We start from the raw sequence: 20161 nt of genomic DNA, 5'->3' as shown, positions 1-20161 counted from the left end.
TAAAAAATCATATAATTTATTCGATGTATGTCCGTTCATAGAAACACGTTTGAGTCGTACTATCGGATATGTCGAAATTTTCGCCTGGTGATCTTCGACTTATCTGTGTTTTTACTGTAAGTAAAGATCACAATAAAACAGAACATTCAGAATACATTATCACAACAGGTTTAGCTTTTTTGTCTTCGTTATTATCATTAAGATCATTTACTTATTTATTTTATAAGCATCTTTCATATGTGGATATGAAGGATAGAATATCCCTATCATTTATTTGCAATTTTACCACTAAGACTTTCCGCCATTTTGATATGAATACGAAAAAAAATCAGCGAATGAAAATGATTTCTCCATGTGTGATAATCGCGTGATATTTTCAACAAAAGTTCGATTAATCGTATCTTTTAAAGCAAACACAGCATAATTTCTGAAAAAAAATGTTGAAATTGTACCAAGAAAGTAGTAATTTTGCTAACGCTGTGAATTAATAAGGATTTATTGAATGGGTAGCCATACAATACAGCTTCAGGCGACATGAGTGTATTGCCCTAGACCAGCAAGTATTATTCGTGTAGGTATGAGAGAATACTTTTTACAAACCTTGGGTGTTACATTAGGACCAGTCACTCACATGACCACAAAGTAAAAAGGTGAATGAGAACAAAGATTATAAATATTGGCTATGATTGCAACAGTTTAAATACAGCACTTCGGTCCGTGAATAATTTCATAACATCGTTTATCTATCTACACATGCAAAATACCACAAAGATATTGTTCATTTGAACACTTAATTTGAATGAAATGGTCGATCGAAATGTAAATATAAGGAATAATTTTATTGATTGTTGTTTACTGGTGTGTAAACTGCATTTTTTGTACAGATATTTCAACATGACGCGCTGACGCGTGTGAATGAAAAGACCAACCTATGGTAGGCCTTTTTATTTATTTATCAATTTGTATATTCAAACATCAAGAAAACCAAACAACAGTAGAATCAAAAATGCATTAATTATATTGTCGGGTTAACAAATAACCCCACAAGCTATTCCCCTGTCTGACCCCGAGGATATGATAAATGCTATATATCGACCATCTCGTCTGACACAAAGTAACTTTTACTCCAAAATAATGAATATTTATGATTCAGCTTCTTAGTGTCCACAGAAGGGTGTCGGCCGTGACGAACTAAATTGAAACGATATCTTAAAATGATCAATATTTAGAAATATATCTGGGGCGTTATATTTCAAGAAGGAATATTATCCCGAGAGGATAAACCAACAGCTACAACATCTCCACTAGATCAGTCAATAATACAACACAAGACGGGACCATAGTGAGCGGAGATACATTTTGTTGATTTGTAACTCGGATGTCTGCATGTTCTTTAAGGATATAAAAAGATAGCAAACGGTTATATAGATGTTCAGCTCTCTGTACCTGGAGTTATTTCCGTCTACATAGCACTAGTCTGTGCAAGAGTTGACATACGCAAGCGTAGATCATCTTGATATTGTTCAAAATGATATCATAATACCTTCAAAGTCGTGTGAACACTTTTTCTTAATTCAGTTACAGCCGCAGACAAAATACATTGCATTTCTGAGAACAAACTTTATATCTAAAACGAAATTTGGAGAAAAGACTAGAATACCCTTTCTTTGGTCACTTAGGAAAAACAAGACAGAATTTCGATGACATATGCGCCATGTACATGTATCTGTCTTAGCCTGGATTTGATATTTTTTAGGCATTATGCTAAACATCTTTCCTGACAATGTATATCATCGTGATCATTGTAATTACCAGAACAGAATTACATCGACATCCTAGAGATCCTGTTGGCGGATTGAATGAGAAATTGACGTTGTTCAGTGACCGAAAAAAATCACCGAAAGAACCAGATTTGCTGATGTTATTTCATATTTCTTAATCCAAAGGCATATGAAATAATATGATACCTATAGGAAACGAATTTTACGTGCTGTGGGCCATTTCTATCTGTTTTTCATTGTTTTGTCTCTCGACCGGGTCTGCTACATTATGTTATCGCCCAACCATACCTCCTATATTCATGGCGAATAGAAGGCTACAGGCCAATATCATTCATACATCGGAACACATTTCTTTTCGAGACTGCTCGACGCAGTGTTCGTTTCGTGGGGACTGCCGGATCCTTTCTTACCACACGGATGGACTGATCTGTGAGTAGGGAATAAATGATCAAGACGTCATAGAAGTCGCAGGTTTCATAGCCATTCCTTTATCATATGCACCAGTCTGGTCTGCTGTAGGTATATTTTCGAACGTGGTTAAATTATTGGTGGCTGGTCAGTTTGTTATCTGTCCTATTTGATTGACCCCATATCTACATATTACTGAGTTGTATGCCCTTGCGAAAAGATATTCATGTGACGTCATTTGTTTTCGAGCGTAACGTCATACTTTTCAAAGAAAATGACGAGAGTTGCGCTCACAAAACAATGAACTCACAATGGCTACCTCCCCGAAAGGTATGCGACATTGTGATATGCTAAAATGGAATGCAAACATCTAATACAACGATGCATCTCCGGGTTTTTTTATCTGTAGTATATGAAAAAATTGCCTGTTAATATATGTTAAAGCCAATGATTGCAATCCGCTCATTCTCAAGGACTTTTAATTCTACTTTAGATATATTATATACCAAAACCTAATAATATCATAGATTGATGTTCATTCATATGCAATCGTATTTCCTAGAATAACAACTCGGTCTGACCTACCGAAACATAATTGAAATTTTGAGAAGTATTACACAAATTTCTTACATAAAGTTAATGCAGTTTTATTTGACGTATTATTGCATTGTTCCTTATTAGGGTTTTGGAGACAGCGGACGCTTGCGTATACCATTCAGTAGTGGAAGCCAACAGGTGATACATGAAGGTGAATTCCTACATTTTCAATTTTATTTTCAAGTTGATTTGAACATCAATATTATCATTGATACGCGGAAGTGATATCGCAATCAATTTTAGAAATACTTTTCAACGGTCAGCTTTCGGACCACATCGTGAAGACCATGCAAAATCACCGAACAGGTTTTAAGTATTCGTATCTATTTAATAAAGTTCATATTTGATTATTATACTGTTACAAAATATAGCCTGTAAAGTTAAATTGCTTTGACAATACAATATTTAGTATAATATTTTACTCGTTCTTTATGTGTTTGTGCCGTGTAAGTTTAATCCTGAGAATCTGTTATATCTTACGATCAATACCAGTATTTTCACGGCTTTTACCCTTTCTGGAAAAAATGCCGTAATTTAAAAAAAGGTAATGTCTTATACATATCATTTCATGAGATGACTTAGTTATCCATGGTCACAATAAACTTCATGCGGATCCTTATATTTTAGCATTGAAGTCACTATTTTTTAATTTCATCGGGGTATGAAATAAATTTTGTTTGCAAACTGTGCGAATCCGCGTAGCGGATTCTCACAAAAGTTTGCAAACAAAATTGACTTATAATTAATTTTCCAGATTACTTTATAAAATGAAATACGTTTACATGTACGATTCTATTGATTTTTTCCAAGGAATCATTTTTTCCAAATCAATACGAAACATCGGGTTTCCGCGCCATTCCCGGATTTTTTTTATGTCGTGAAATACAAAAAATGAATAGGCCAATCAGAAAGCCAGAAACAAAGAAAAAATAATTATATAGCATTTAATCAGACGAAGACTAATACAACCTTTCCCTACCTTGAGAGTATGACGGACAATCTCTACCCTAATAGGAGATTCACGAATTTTCAACCCAAGTCTTGCCGAAGGTTAGACTGTCGTAAATCTCCTCTAAGGAAAGAATTTTCACTGTGCTACCTTTAAGATAGGGAACCCGAGCCCTGCCGAGGGTTGGCGAGCAAAAACTTACACGAGCATGTGCATAAATCCTACATAATACTTGATAATTGATTAGATTATAAAGCAAAATGTGTATTTTGACAGATACAGGCTACACATCAGATAACAGATTTGTAGAAACGATGGTGAACGGGACTTTCCCTATCAGTAGAATCAAATACTCTTCATAGATAGAAAGGTATTAAGGCCATCTACAAAAAATGTGAATTATATGACCCTGGGGTCTCAGGTTTCCGCATGGGAAGAGGGTTAAGTTTACTTAAGTTTATTTAGTGAAAACCCATTTTGGAGCATTATTTGGTCATTTAGGATAGAGAATTAGTCAAATGCTGCCAGAATTATCCCTATGAAATGGCCATTGAATCCTATTAACAAATTTCCATTACTGACTCCCAGGGGCCTTAGAGACGGGGCCTAAAGTGGTCAAATGGGCTAAAACTTCAAAAATCTTCTTCTGAAATTCTGGAACTGGTAGAAACAGATATTCTTCATAAATTGGAAGGTCTTAAGGCCCTTTACAAAACTTGTGAATTTTATAACCCTGGGGTGTCAGATTTTCCCCTAGGGAGGGGGTCAAATTTACTATAGTATATATAGGAAAAACACATTTATGAACATTATTTGCTTTGTTTTTATAGGAAATTAGTCAGAATTAGGTTAAAATTATTAGCCTAAGAAAGCATTTAAACATCATATTCATACTTGTCCTGGCCGACCCCCAGGGGCAAGAGGGGCGGGGCCAAAAGGGGTCAAATTTGCTATCTTTTCAAAAATCATTCTTCTTAATTCATAGATTCGATGGAAGCAAATACTCTTCATAGATTGTAAGGTCTTCAGGCCCTTTACAAAGTGTGTGAATTTCATGGCTCTGAATTCATATTTACTATAATTTATATAGGAAAAACACATTTATGAACATTATTTGCTGAGTTTTAATAGGAAATTAGTAAAACTGGGTTAGAATTATTAGCTTGAAATAGTATTTTAACACCATATTTATATTGTCCTGGCTGACCCCAAGGGACCAGAGGGACGCGGCCAAAATGGCTAAAATTTCAAAAATCTTCTTCATAATTCACAGGTTTGATGGAACCAAATAATCTTCATAGATTGAAAAGAGAAATTTATAAAATCACTGACACTGACTGACTTCTAGTTTGATTTTGTTTTTTAATGTTGGCAAAGCAAATTTGAATTTTGAAAATAAGGTTTTGTAACATAATACAAAAAAAATTATAAAATGAAAAAAATAATTCTGAAACGAAGGTTCAACATTAAAGTTTATTTTAATTCGTAAATAATTTTTACAGATTTGAACAAAGTTTGTAATGTTCTTTCTGTAGCAGCACTCAGGTGACAGTCAAGGCCTCTTGGGCCTCTTGTTATATAAACTAAAGGTTTTAAAAAAGAGCATTTAAAAATACCCGCGTTAACGATGTAAATTCTTGTTTCACTTAAATTCTTGTTTCACTTTCGGTCTGATTATTTGCTTGTTCCATAACATATTTGACAAATTATTTTTTTTCTATCTGGATAAAAGGAATACTTTGTTGTCCATAACAACCGCTAGGAAATCACTTCAATTAATGATAAAATGCTCTCATATAAGATTAAGGAATGACTTGTGTTGTCTACTTGATAATATGCAAACATTATACTACAAACATTATACTACCAATAAATATGCTAGTCACAAGGAAGATAACAAAGTTAACATCCATTTGGTTGCTTTTTCAGATGTATTGTTTACATTTGAGCGTGCAACTTATAGAATGGCGACAGGAGTAGAACATGTCTGCAATGCCAACGCCGGGAATTCTCCAGGGGAGACTTTTATTAGATATAGCTGTATTGAAAAGGTCCAGGGTCGCTATGTCAAGCTAACCAGTTTCCTTGGTGGAGAACGTTTTCCTGTGTGTGAGCTAGAGGTATATGGAGACAAGTAGGGCTTTGTTAGTTTTTCGTAAATTTTTGGCATCAAGTAGCGTGAGAGGACATTACATTGTGTCGGTTTTGGATGTTTTTTACTGTATAATCATCAGTAGCTATCGTGATTGGTATACTTAATCTGACTATTTTTTTTAATTTTAGATGTGTACATATAAAGCTTTCTGTAAGTGTTTGCTCAAAATCGATTTCACAATATTTGTATAAAAGAGACGCAAATATTCACACAGGCAGTGTGCTTCTCATTCAGAGTGTTTAATATGTAGAGTTTAGGAAACTCCCAGAGTAAAAAATATCGCTTTTGTGTCATCATATAGGAGCAAACAGTATCACACTAAGACACAGAACATTTATTTTCAATAAGTGCACTTGAAGTTGCCTTTATGATGATTATAATATTTTTAGTAGAAAATGTTACAAATGTATGGCATGTACCAGATTTCTGGTATGTAATTATAAACGCAATAGGAATATTGAATATGTTTATATGTATGACATTCTCTGATTTTTAATCTTTACATATGTACGTCAAACTGCAGGAAATGCGTATATCTTTACAATAGTGATTAATATTTGATTTGATCCATTTACTATAATAATTAATGTTTACCTATTCTTTCGGGACCGATGCAATGAATTTATGAATGTGATTATTTTTACATGGATGTGATATTTGCTGTTTTCTGATTGATTAAGACCGTGCAGACAGGTCTTGACAAAATAAATGTCGCCCTGAGAGCAATGAACACGTTTTCACATGGCTAACAATAGAAACAGGGAATTCACAATTTATTTCGCATTTTCAAAACGGGGTATTGCTGATCATAGGCCAATAGCCACAATTAGTAAAAAAAATTATATGCATGATATTCTCGTGAAGGATCATATCACAAATACCAAAAAATCGGAGATACATCTGTGAAGGCTTTATACTAAATATTTGTCAATCTATTAGGGGTCAGAATACTGTGTCTGGCTTTAAATAGTTTTAATTATCAAATCATGTATCTTAGTCATCGTTTCATACAACAACGCAGCTATTGCCTTTGTAATGTATGTACCTTTGAAAGGAGATATTCTCCCTACCATATCTGGTTGTTAATTTTAAATTGGAATAATTCATGTACCACGTGATACCCGATAACATTTATGGGGACTATTGTTTCTATTAGTGATGGAATGGCAAAAGATAATATCCCACGATAACGTCATGTACGTGGGAAGATCAGAAATAGAAACGTTCCATCCCCACGGGAGATACTAGTCCAATTAATTTCATATATGAAAAGAAAGTCTGATCACGTTATTTTTATATCTTAATTTACAAGACAATCTGTGATTGCATCAATGTATTTTATTTTCATACATGAAAATCTGTTTTTGATTCTTTTATCCGTATTTGACTGTAATTGAATTTTTATTTTCATCAAATAAGTTTTTTATAAATTTACTTTTACATGAGAGTGATATGCAGAGTTTCATTTTGATTTATTTTATGGTGGTGCTTTTGAGTATCTTCCAAAGACAACTATTATTGTGATATTTGTTGCACTGTTGAGTATAATTAGAATGATTATCTATGATATTTTAGCTGATTTAAGTTTTACCTGGATATTGTATTTTAACTGCTATATTTGCCATTTACAAGGAACGGAGCCCAATACGGAATAAAGAAGGAGTTGATTTAAATCGGTCCCAGTCAAAAAGTCCTTGATGGATTTAAACCAATTTGTATCTGAAACACCAAATTTGGTCCACAACATCCTTGAGAGACGGGGCCAGATTTTGCAAACATCTTTTTTTGAGAAATAGCGGTAACAAACTTTAACTGTTAAGAACCAAGATGGCTGCCTGGTGGCCATCTTGTTGACCAATCTGCCCAAAACTGCAATATGCACAATTAGGAACTAAGGGGGATCTACATACGGAATACGAGAAAGATCCCTTCAGTACTCTCTGAGGAATAGCGGTAACACACTTAACTACAAAATCCAAGATGGCTTCCTGGCGGCCATACCAAGGGAACCATGCATGTGCATGTAAAATTTGAGAAATATCCTTGAATAAAAGACTTCTTGTCTTGAGAAATAGCGGTAACAAAGATCAAATGCTAAAATCCAAAATGACTGCCCGGAGGCCATGTTGTTTTTTCGATAAGTCTCAGCATGATACTCCTAGAGAGCAAGGGAACCATGCATAAATAATTCGTGGATTACTTTTCAGGAAAAAACGGTAACAAGCTTTGTTTACGAACGGACAACGGACCATAGAAGAAAGGCGATTTGAATAGTCCACCATTTGATGATGGTGGGCTAAAGCGAAATTAAGAAACAAATTAAAGGTATCAGAAACATTTATAGATCCAGCAGAGAACAATAGGACTTCTCGGTCACGGACATAAGATAGTGCCCCGATGTTATCTATTTGGTGGGGTTACTACGGTTGTCAGTTACCATTATCTATTGACCAAAACCCAGTTATTGAAACGATGATAAAACGTTATCGACAATTTTCAATTCAAAATCTAATATAATATATACAGTGTATATATATTTTTATATATCATATGTATATGATATATTTAATATCTTGAGAACCACACTTTTTTAATTTATGAAGTTTTCTATTCTGCACTCAATTGTTTCGTTAAGAGAAGATTTTGCAGAAAATTATAATCAAGAATTTCACTAATTTCACGAACCAAGTGACCACCATTTGAATAACTGGTCCAAGTCGTAAACACACGGAACAGTGTAGATACTATTTCTGATAAAAATGATGAAGTTTCGGGTTTCAAAAATCGTATATAGGGATTCCAACGCACCTGCCGGTTCTTCCATAGAGCACGTGATTCAATATAACTTTTATTTTCCATCAGCTACGTATATAGGGAACAACCAACTAAATAAAAAAGACCTTCGAAAAGGCCCCTGTGTATACAAGATTGAGCGCAGGATAGAATTTTAACCCGGCCGCTGATTGGCTGGCTAATTATGAATTTCAAAAGTAAAAATGTTTTCTGACAGTTTTTATTCCTAGATAACCATGATATGAATTTGGAAATTCATACTGAGATTTAGGTTCAAAATATCAATTTTGATAATGAATAGGTAAAAACATAAGAATTTCAGGATTTTTTAGTGCAAAATGCGCCTGATTTCATTAAAGCTACCCTGGTTGGAGTTTGAGCATAAGGATCCAAACTTTTTTTTTTCTTTCTAGTGTTATATGAGAACCTGGACTTTAATATAGAACACAATAGCTAACTAATATTCCTACAATAGCTAACTAATATACAGTACAAACCTATAACAAAGTTTAACACTGTGGTCTATGTAAAATTATTTAGTTGGTTGTTCTCTATATGACAGTCACCACATAGGATTAGAATGAACTTCTCCTCGATACTCCAGGGGTCACTGCAGTCACTGCCGTTTTAGCCATCCCTAGAACATGTCATAACAAACCTGAAGGCATTCTGAGCGACTACAGATGAGACAGGTAGTTTGGTCCTTGATTTACATGAGAAATTTTAATAACAATACAATGTGGTTAAATACGTGGCTTTAAGCTGGACATAGTTGTCTCTGTTATCTTCAAAAGAAGTATCTGCACACCTATAATTGGTAAGTTGTTCTCTTGAATTGCATTGGATTTTGCTATGACATATCCTAGGGGTAGATATTTGCACAGCGTTAGTTACCCCTGGAGTATCAAGGATGATCCAACCTTGTTTTCCAACTGTTTGATGCAGGAACATTAGACCTCTTGTTTACAGGCTCAATAGGATCATGTGCATCACTTATGTAGCTTCGTTCGTCGGAATGTGTCCACTTATTCATTGGTATGTCAGTCACAACACAAGGGCTATACACCGGTTAATCAAATGTGTCGACTTTCTGACTTGTAAGTCAGTCACAACAGAGAGCCTGTGTAGACGGGCCATGGTCATGTACTGACTTACTTCTGTACAATCACAGTATCACTTAGATATTGTCATCAACCACCTCACACCTACTTAAACACATCTGTGTGACCGGGATTAATATCATATCGATAATCTGTGTGACCTACATTCGTCACTATGTTAACGTTAATTATGTAAACTAAAAGTGATATCTTGATTGTGAAACATTGTCACAATAGTGACATGAATTTTGTAAATGCTATCTAGATTGAGAAACATTTGTCACTGTAACGTCATGGCTTATGTAAATTATAAATGATATCTAGACTGAGAATCATTCGTCATTTTAGTGACATGACATACGTAAACTATAAATGTTGTATCTAGATTGAGAAACATTTGTCACTTTAGGACATGACATACGTAAACTATAAATGATATCTAGATTGAGAAACGTTTGTTACTTTAGTGACATGACATGACTTGTATATGTCACTTATAAATTATACAGTATGTATCTAGATTGAGAAACATTCAATGTTTTAATACATAAATGGTACAGCATTGTATGTAGAGCGAGAATGCAACAGCATGAATGATGATAAATCAAAGTGTAAAATCAAAACATTGTCAAAATGAAAACAAATACCAATAATATTTTTTCAAAGGGAAACGAAATAATGAACAATTTAATGATGATGAACTGACTCTGTGCCAAAGTCACAAAACATCATAGATATATTATGAAACATATGGATAATATATAAAACGTAGCAAATACTTATTGCGTTTTTTATATTTTAATTTATTTTTGCCGATAACATTATTTACTTAAAAATACTTTATCAGCAGATAGGACATTTGGCGTCGCCGTTTGTAACGGTGTCTCTGATTGGCTGAGATAACGATGTAATGATTTCTTTGGGAAAAGAGTCTCAAAATGAATTTGGAATATCGAAAAGATGGTATTATAAGAATTAGATTATGGAGATATAACACAAAAATCTGAGTGTACTCAAAATAAACCGCGAAGCGATTAAGTTAATCCTTAAAGTAGATATTGGGTTTGTTTCAAAAAAATATTCATTAATTTTCAAAAAAGAACAATATTACAAAAGTATCAATGTATATTATCTAAACTCTAATTTCACATAGTATGATCCTGAGGAAGGCATAAATCATGAGCAAATTCAAACGAAATAAAATAGAAATATCAACATCACAGGGAAATTTTTAAGCTCCACTTCACATTGGCAAAATTATTCTGATTTAAACACATTATACAACTTTTCTCAGGTAGATATATTGTGATTTATCAACTCGTTGTAGTGATATCTATCTGCCGAGACCGAAGGCCGGGGTATCAGTTTCGCGGGGTTGATAAATCAAAATATTCACCTGAAAGTTCCAAAATTAATTCCTGTAATTAATAAACATCTTAGTATTCATCAAAATCTAAATCTTAATTGGAACTCGGGTCTGATTCCTAGTTCTGAACTCAGGACCAGGAACTCATAACCGACTTACGCCCTCCTGTTCTGTCCTAGTATTAAAACTGAAGACAGTATATGGTATCTTTACTTGATTTAGATTAACGACGAAATAAATAAAACGTTAGACACTTTATCATCTTTTCAAAATCACCTTATTACCATTATGTTGCTATGGTAGCGGACACAAAAATGCAGGTTCATAAATTACAGCTATCAGATATAACAAAACAATTTCGACATATAAAAGTTAGTATTATGTGATGTGGTAAACATTGCAGGCTGTCAAATATTGTCATCAAACCTCAAATGTTTCACTTACGTTACAATGTTAAGTGGTAGATAAACCAAGCTTTGTGTATGAACACATAGGCCGGGACATAGAATCACACGGGACGACATGAAACGGTCCCCACGTAAATACTAGTCTGTCGAGTCATGTCTCTTAAACATGCTCACTTCCGGTCGGAGAGACCGAGTCACTCTAGTCAGGATTTAACAGAAAGTATTAGTAAACAGTTGTATTACAGCTCGAAGAGTGTGGAGTGTGTTACATTTCCGATAATTCTCTTATCTAGACCGTACATATCATTTACTGTAGAGGTTAGTATCAGACATTGTATTCAGTTTTGGATTGTTTCGTTCGTATCTTTGATCTGTAGAGATCATCGTATTCAGCTTCGTATTGTTTTTTATGGCACCTATCTTTTGAACACTATTTTGATATTGATATACCTAAACAGTTTATATTTTCTACGTTTTATGTTTCGAACATTTTTGATGGTGTCGCCGAGTTATTTAGAATGGTACGACCCATAAGAGGTTGTTGTTTTTTTTCTCTTTTTTTTTTAATGGAATACGTTATATAAATCCTATCTCAAAATTCACCATGTATTTTGATATGTCTTTTTTATATTTTTAATTTTTAGGCACCTTATCCGTAATAATATATTATACCACTTAATCGTTTCCATTCCAATAAAGCACCTAGCATAATTTCACATTAGAGTTACTTCAACAAACCTGTATGGATTTAAATTTCGCGCAGACAATTTCTTGATCAGAAACTAAATTTGCTTCGTCATTTTTATAGAAACATCATGGACGTCGGTTTCTACAGAACATGTGGCGACAACGTGAGAACCAAGGACAGTGAGAGAAGCGCCACCTGGAGTCACACTTATTCTGGAGGGATTCTCTTCAGCAAGCATTGTCTTCGTTACGGAGAAACGGTTAACATAGAAATTACCGGAAATGGCCACGCCGCCATTGGATTTACCCAGAATGACCCGCGGCACATTAGCTGCATTAAAAACGCTGTTTTGACCAACGATATTAAACTCCTGACGAATGTACGCACGCTACAAAGAGCGGGCACAATTAAACTGCGTGCGTATGAGGACCACGTGAACATCACTTGCAACGGCTGTTCTGTAGAAAACGACAGAGATTCGACTCAACCAGTGTGGCTTGTTATCAACCTCAAGTTTGGGAACGTTCAGGCTAATATGTGTAAGTTTGTTTACCAGTTTAACGTTGGTATATTAAACAGGAAGTGTGCAGACCAACAAAAATTTTCCATCTTCGTACTCGTGAAAAATATCAAACATTCCATCCCATGACTACCATGTTATTCATCAAGAAGCAAGGAATGCTCTATTTATTACATTTGTATGTCTCTATATAGTCGGACATCTGATACCAGTACGTGTATTTTAATCAGCCCCGATTTTTCCGCTTACTAATTTTGTTCCACACATGTGGCACATGTACACATTTCGATTGAAAATAACATGAGATATTCTAATGCAACAAACAATTAAATAGGAAACATTGATTGAAAAAATACACATTATATTAAACCTTTCGATATTTCAAAAAAATAATGTGTTTTGTTTTGTCACAGTTTGAATGAAAATATCAAAAGTTATATTTTCACTCGGTGAAAAATATCACCATAAACATCATATTTATTGACTTCGCCATTATTCTATGGTTAAAGAAAATGCTGCTGAGCGCCAATGTTTATAACATTTGTATTTTTATCTCTCACACCACTCTGTTAGTATTCACGTAATGAAACCTGTATTTTACTTTTTCGTTTTTAATTTCCAGTCACAAGGGAAAATCATCCGCTGCAGTTCCATAACGTAACAGGAGAGAATATCGATCTAATGGACAAGGAGAGCCGATCAGCTAGACTTAAAGTGGAGAACCCGGCGTCCGTCTGCTGTCTCGCGCGCAGAATATATCCGGGTCAAGGTCTAATGCTCAAGGTCAGACCACTGCAGGAGCGAGGCAGGATTCCGAGTAGATTTCATCTTACGCTAGGAATGTCTACGTTAAAACCAGAGGAACTCCGAATTGGTGACCCTGAATCGTTTACTGTATGTGAAAAGGTTAAGAAGCCCAAACGATGGCGGCACATGAAGCGGTTTGAGGACGAGATTGTGGACGGGAAGCGACGGAACAGATGCACGGGCTACCTACAGGTGATGGTGACCCCGGACGGCGAGGTCAAGTACGCGCATTCCTCTGATGTTTATGGTCACGTGACTGTCCCCACAAGCAAGCTTGAGTCTGGTGTATTAATAGTTTTCGAACTTTTCCGAGTCACACTCGACATAACGAAAACATTCGACTTAGAGGTGTACGACTACGCTGATATCAACTTCGGACAATTCGACAAGCGGAAACCGAGCCTCAAACCGTCTGCGCATGTGCATCGACATGATACGGGGTACGTGGAATTCCAGCCCCAATTCAGAGAACTTGTAACAAAGGTGCCATCAAACGCATTATAACCGGCCTGGAAGTTTTTATTTAACGTAAATATTTCTGATGAAGGTACAGTTGACGTACATGTTATCTGTAATTATCGCTATATCACCATCCAAGGAAAGGTTCTGTGATGTGTGACTGAGTTGGTCACTGGTGTGTGATTGAGGTGGTCACTAATGTGTGACTGAGGTTGTCACTGATGTGTGGCTAAGATGGTCACTGATGTGTGACTGAGGTGGTCACTGATGTGTGACTGAGGTGGTCACTGACGTGTGACTGAGGTTGTCACTGATGTGTGACTGTGGTGGTGACTGATGTGTGATTGAGGTGGTCACTAATGTGTGACTGAGGTGGTCACTAATGTGTGACTGTGGTGGTCACTGATGTGTGATTGAGGTGGTCACTAATGTGTGACTGTGGTGGTCACTGATGTGTGACTAAGGTGGTCACTGATGTGTGACTGGGGTGGTCACTAATGTGTGACTGTGGTGGTCACTGATGTGTGACTAAGGTGGTCACTAATATGTGACTGTGGTGGTCACTGATGTGTGACTAAGGTGGTCACTGATGTGTGATTGAGGTGGTCACTAATGTGTGACTAAGATGGTCACTGATGTGTGACTGAGGTGGTCACTGATGTGTGACTGGGGTGTTCACTGATGTGTGACTCAGGTGGTCACTGATGTGTGACTGAGATGGTTACACTTCGTTTATGATGTGACGTTAGCGTAAAAAAGAAAGGTTGTATAAATATACACTGCATATTATAATGTTAAACTGATGGAGATCCATGTGAGGTTCTAGTTTGATTTTTCTACATTGACCTATGTTATTTTATGGGCGATGAAGCCATGTTTCTAGTTATTTTGGAACGCATGTGTTTACGTTAATCTTTAATTATTTAACCTATCTTTGTATAGTCCTCAACAGCTTGAGCTATATTTCTCTGAACAAAAATCACTTGACTTAAATCGTCACGTATCAATAAGAACTACCTATAGTTGATAAGATTACATGACCTAACTTTGTGTTATCTAAAACTACTTGGCCGTCAGTTGACTGACCTCTTCTTTTTTGTTTGACAATAATAGTCCTTTATGAAGATAATTTGATCTGTTGTTTGTAATATTCTATGTATGTTATGTGTTAATGTTATTTATCATGTGTCTAATTTAATATACCTGTATAAGTACTAACCTGTATTTTGCTAACCTTCATTTATTTACATGTATTTAATTGACCTGTATCTAACTGACCTACATTTAATTGACCTATATTCAACTGACCTATATTTGAATGACCTATATTCAACTGACCTACATTTGACTGACCTATATTTGAGTGTCTAATTTATTTCAATAACTTGTATTTGACTGACCTACATTTGACTGACCTATATTTGAGTGTCTAATTTATTTCAATAACTTGTATTTCACTGACCTACATTTGACTGACCTATATTTAACTGGCCTACATTTGTATATTTGACGGGCCTGTATCCTTTGAAAAGCTAGATTTAGAGTGCAAATGACATTGTTCGACATTTTATTAGCTTTAAAACGTATATCTTATATCAATGTGATAATGTTGTTTTTTCTATAATTATCTGTTATTGAATTGTCTAACGTTTAATATGACGTCACTCTGACTTGTTTGTAATTCAAATACAATTCTTTTCAATGCATACCAGAACTTTGATAACGGTGTTGTCATACACTGTACAGTTATAATTAGTGTCTTAGAAATACATTGACACCAATCTCATTCCACAAAAGCATGCAATTATATCGAATTGTTGAATAAACAAGGAAATAAAAGTTGATACTCGAGCTACAGTGAGTGATTTTTGATTGTATCAGTGGCTATATAATACTTTGATACTTTTTCAACAGCTTCACTAGGAACAACTTAAAAATTGAGGAAGAAACTTCCTTAAAAACAATAAAATACTTCTTAACACGCGTTCAGTATAAGGAAACAGCATGACGTATAAACTCAGGAAAGTGAATACACGTCAATCAAATAGTATTAAAATTATTAGCCGGTATTTCATCCATTACTTGTTATTTCTCTTTTAGTTCCATCCTACATTGCATCCGTTTCAAACGTTTAAAGAAGCCAAAGTGCAAGATAAGATACTAAAATGCGACTAAATTTAGTATCTTATCTTTTTTCTTTTTCCAAACTGACTTTTAAAATGGACAGGAGTACCACTATACAAGAAGACACAACATGAACATACCGCAGGCTCCCAAAACACGTATCCCACATTTCACACACACTACACACTGCATACATGAAAGGCCGTCCTTACATGACTCTGTCTGTTAATAGAACGTAAACATATTAACCATTCACCCAGCCAGTCGTACTAAAACACTTCCATAACTACTTATGTTTAGTATTCACTATAGATTGTATACCAAGTAAGTACTTCTAACCACTTGATAAAATTTGGTTTTAAAACAAAACTCTTGACGTATACAATAGTGGAGATATACAACACCACAGATATGTTTGAGGAGAATGGAATCTGAGCGCAAATATACAACACCACAGATATGTTTGAGGAGAATGGAATCTGAGCGCAAATATACAACACCACAGATATGTTTGAGGAAAGGAAACTAGCAAATATACAACACCACAGATATGTTTGAGGAGAATGGAAACTAAGCGCAAATATACAACACCACAGATATGTTTGAGGAGAATGGAAACTGAGCGCAAATATACAACACCACAGATATGTTTGAGGAGAATGGAAACTGAGCGCAAATATACAACACCACAGATATGTTTGAGGAGAATGGAAACTATGCGCAAATATACAACACCACAGATATGTTTGAGGAGAATGGAATCTGAGCGCAAATATACAACACCACAGATATGTTTGAGGAGAATGGAAACTAAGCGCAAATATACAACACCACAGATATGTTTGAGGATAATGGAGAGTGGGCGCAAATATACAACACCACAGATATGTTTGAGGAGAATGGAAACTAAGCGCAAATATACAACACCACAGATATGTTTGAGGAGAATGGAAACTAAGCGCAAATATACAACACCACAGATATGTTTGAGGAGAATGGAAACTAAGCGCAAATATACAACACCACAGATATGTTTGAGGATAATGGAGAGTGGGCGCAAATATACAACACCACAGATATGTTTGAGGAGAATGGAAACTAAGCGCAAATATACAACACCACAGATATGTTTGAGGAGAATGGAAACTAAGCGCAAATATACAACACCACAGATATGTTTGAGGAGAATGGAAACTAAGCGCAAATATACAACACCACAGATATGTTTGAGGAGAATGGAAACTGCGCAAATATACAACACCACAGATATGTTTGAGGAGAATGGAGAACTAAGCGCAAATATACAACACCACAGATATGTTTGAGGATAATGGAGGAGTGGGCGCAAATATACAACACCACAGATATGTTTGAGGAGAATGGAAACTAGCGCAAATATACAACACCACAGATATGTTAGAAATTGCCAAATATACAACACCGATATGGAGGAGAATGGAGAATGGAATGAGCGCAAATATACAACACCACAGATATGTTTGAGGATAATGGAATGCGCAAATATACAACACCACAGATATGTTTGAGGAGAATGGAAACTAAGCGCAAATATACAACACCACAGATATGTTTGAGGATAATGGAGAGTGGGCGCAAATATACAACACCACAGATATGTTTGAGGAGAATGGAGAGTGGGCGCAAATATACAACACCACAGATATGTTTGAGGAGAATGGAAACTAAGCGCAAATATACAACACCACAGATATGTTTGAGGAGAATGGAAACTAAGCGCAAATATACAACACCACAGATATGTTTGAGGAGAATGGAAACTAAGCGCAAATATACAACACCACAGATATGTTTGAGGAAATGGACAGCGCAAATATACAACACCACAGATATGTTGAGGAGAATGGAAACTAGCGATAACAACACCACAATATGTTGAGAAATGGAAGTGGGCGCAAATATACAACACCACAGATATGTTTGAGGAGAATGGAAACTGAGCGCAAATATACAACACCACAGATATGTTTGAGGAGAATGGAAACTAAGCGCAAATATACAACACCACAGATATGTTTGAGGAGAATGGAATCTGAGCGCAAATATACAACACCACATATATGTTTGAGGAGAATGGAAACTTAGCACAAATATACAACACCACAGATATATTTGAGTAAAATGGAATCTGAACACAATTTAAAGCCTCACTACTAATTTAAAGCCCCAATACGTGTCCAAAAGGACAAAACAAGTTATAAAGTCATAACATCTATTTTGAATTTGCATATTACATAGTTATCTGTCCTTGCGGGTAGTTATGGATTGTGCCGCCATGTTTAACGAACGTAACGTCATTTTTTTCGGTTAAAAACGATGTTCATTGCTTCAACAAAATAATGACGTCACAATGGATACATGTTTAATTGATCTATTAAAAATTGTAATGGAAGTGTTGATTGGTAGAGTATTAATAGTTAATCAAACTTACATTTTAAAATAAGATTTAAAGATTAAAGGGGAAATTCAGTCTAAGAGTATTATCAAACGCTCATATATTGGAGACAAACCCGTTCTAATGAAAGTTAGATTAGCTGGTTTCATTGTGATATGCCAGAAAAGCCCGCTTTAGTGAAATGTATGTGAAATGTTCAAACTCGCTCGCTGTCCGCCATTACACATAGTCGTCTGACGTCTTGTATGCCGAACCCTGGCCCTTGGAGTGGAGCAACTAATGTCTAGAACTACTGAAATTACTCTTACAGTAATGTATTTATCTTATTAGGTGCATGCTCCTGTTTAAAAAAACAATTTCATTAACTCATCAGTGGTCATGTATTACATTTATTAATTTATGTGACATTGGCTCGGTTTGTACATGCTTAACCGTATTGCTATGCCTTTTGGAATTTCAACGGTATCAATTAAAATGTCTTGGAATTTGTCATTATTTTTTGCTTTATGTTTCATAGGAATGTAGAATAATACATTTATGTCATATTTTGCTTTGTGGTTATATTACAGAATTAGCTTCACTGAATCGTCCCTTTAAGAGTCGTTTCGGTATATATCTGTAATACGGGCACCCTTCTATAGATGTATTACATGTACGTAACGATATAGCGTAGTTCACCGTTTGACCTCCCCCAACCGATGTAATACATATCACACAAGCATGGAGAAACTGTACCAACAAACGACAGACGTAAAAACAAACAGGTAGGAATATAATTGTGTGTGTCATTGTTTTGCTAAAACAATATGTTACCAATCCATGCCAGGGGACAGGACCAGATGACCACCTCATAGTAACCCCGGCAAATGGTCAGTCTGGCAGAAGTAAGCTGAAGCAGTGGTCAGACTGCCCACCACAATTACCCCTGTAACGGAACTCCCAGTCACAAATGATACAAGGACGGGGGCCATTTTTAGATCATTTCACGTTATCAAATTCTACCTCGGTTTTGATAACCATCTTTAACTAAAATAAATTACTTAACTCGACATGAAATCATTAGACACTCTAGGCAATATAAGATAAATAATACTTTTGTTTAGATGCCAAATTTTCCGAGATTTCCGCTCTAAACGAATTAAATTATATCATTGGAAAATAAACCATCTGTGTTAAAAAATATATAATAATTAAAGATGCTCCACCGCCGACAGAGCATAGATGATACTCAATAACAATAATTGGGATTTAATCGTGTATATATATATCTAATTAACACAAAAAAAATAATATAACTTCATTTATTTTGCTTTTGGTGAATGTGCAATTAGTACTTCATTCCATATAGGATATAGTGTCATGGAATTTTTTCGGGATGCAATTAATTATTTTCAATATTGTTATCTTGAAGTAAAATGGGAAGCTCAAACTTTTCAGTGGTGGTAATGGTGTAAAGTAAGTAACTTTTGTAACTGAAAAAAATACTAAATCATCTGCCCGTGTTTGTGATAGAGAAAAAAATACCATTCGTCAGCGGTAGACATCGTTAAGCTCAACTAATTTGAATGATTTG

At 35.2% G+C, this 20161-nt stretch overlaps 1 protein-coding gene across 1 annotated transcript; it reads left to right on the top strand.

Moving 5' to 3' along the window:
- Positions 1 to 11718: 11718 nt before the first annotated feature.
- LOC138305572 (uncharacterized) lies at positions 11719 to 15881 on the top strand. Its single transcript, XM_069245880.1, has 3 exons — positions 11719 to 11874; positions 12365 to 12783; positions 13387 to 15881. Exons 2-3 carry the CDS (start codon positions 12372 to 12374, stop codon positions 14073 to 14075), a joined length of 1101 nt encoding a protein of 366 aa, XP_069101981.1. The 5' UTR covers positions 11719 to 11874; positions 12365 to 12371; the 3' UTR covers positions 14076 to 15881.
- The last annotated feature ends 4280 nt before the right edge of the window (positions 15882 to 20161 follow it).

Source organism: Argopecten irradians, chromosome 13, assembly GCF_041381155.1.
Source record: "Argopecten irradians isolate NY chromosome 13, Ai_NY, whole genome shotgun sequence".
In the NCBI taxonomy this organism is placed as follows: domain Eukaryota; kingdom Metazoa; phylum Mollusca; class Bivalvia; order Pectinida; family Pectinidae; genus Argopecten; species Argopecten irradians.
This window is presented reverse-complemented; position numbering and strand designations above follow the sequence as displayed.

What these genes read in the sequence shown, in the direction of transcription:
- LOC138305572 (XM_069245880.1), top strand. Translation starts at nt 12,372, where the DNA reads ATGGACGTCGGTTTCTACAGAACATGTGGCGACAACGTGAGAACCAAG. An exon ending in GAACGTTCAGGCTAATATGT is followed by an intron (nt 12,784 to 13,386) that starts GTAAGTTTGTTT and finishes TTTAATTTCCAG; the next exon opens with TCACAAGGGAAAATCATCCG.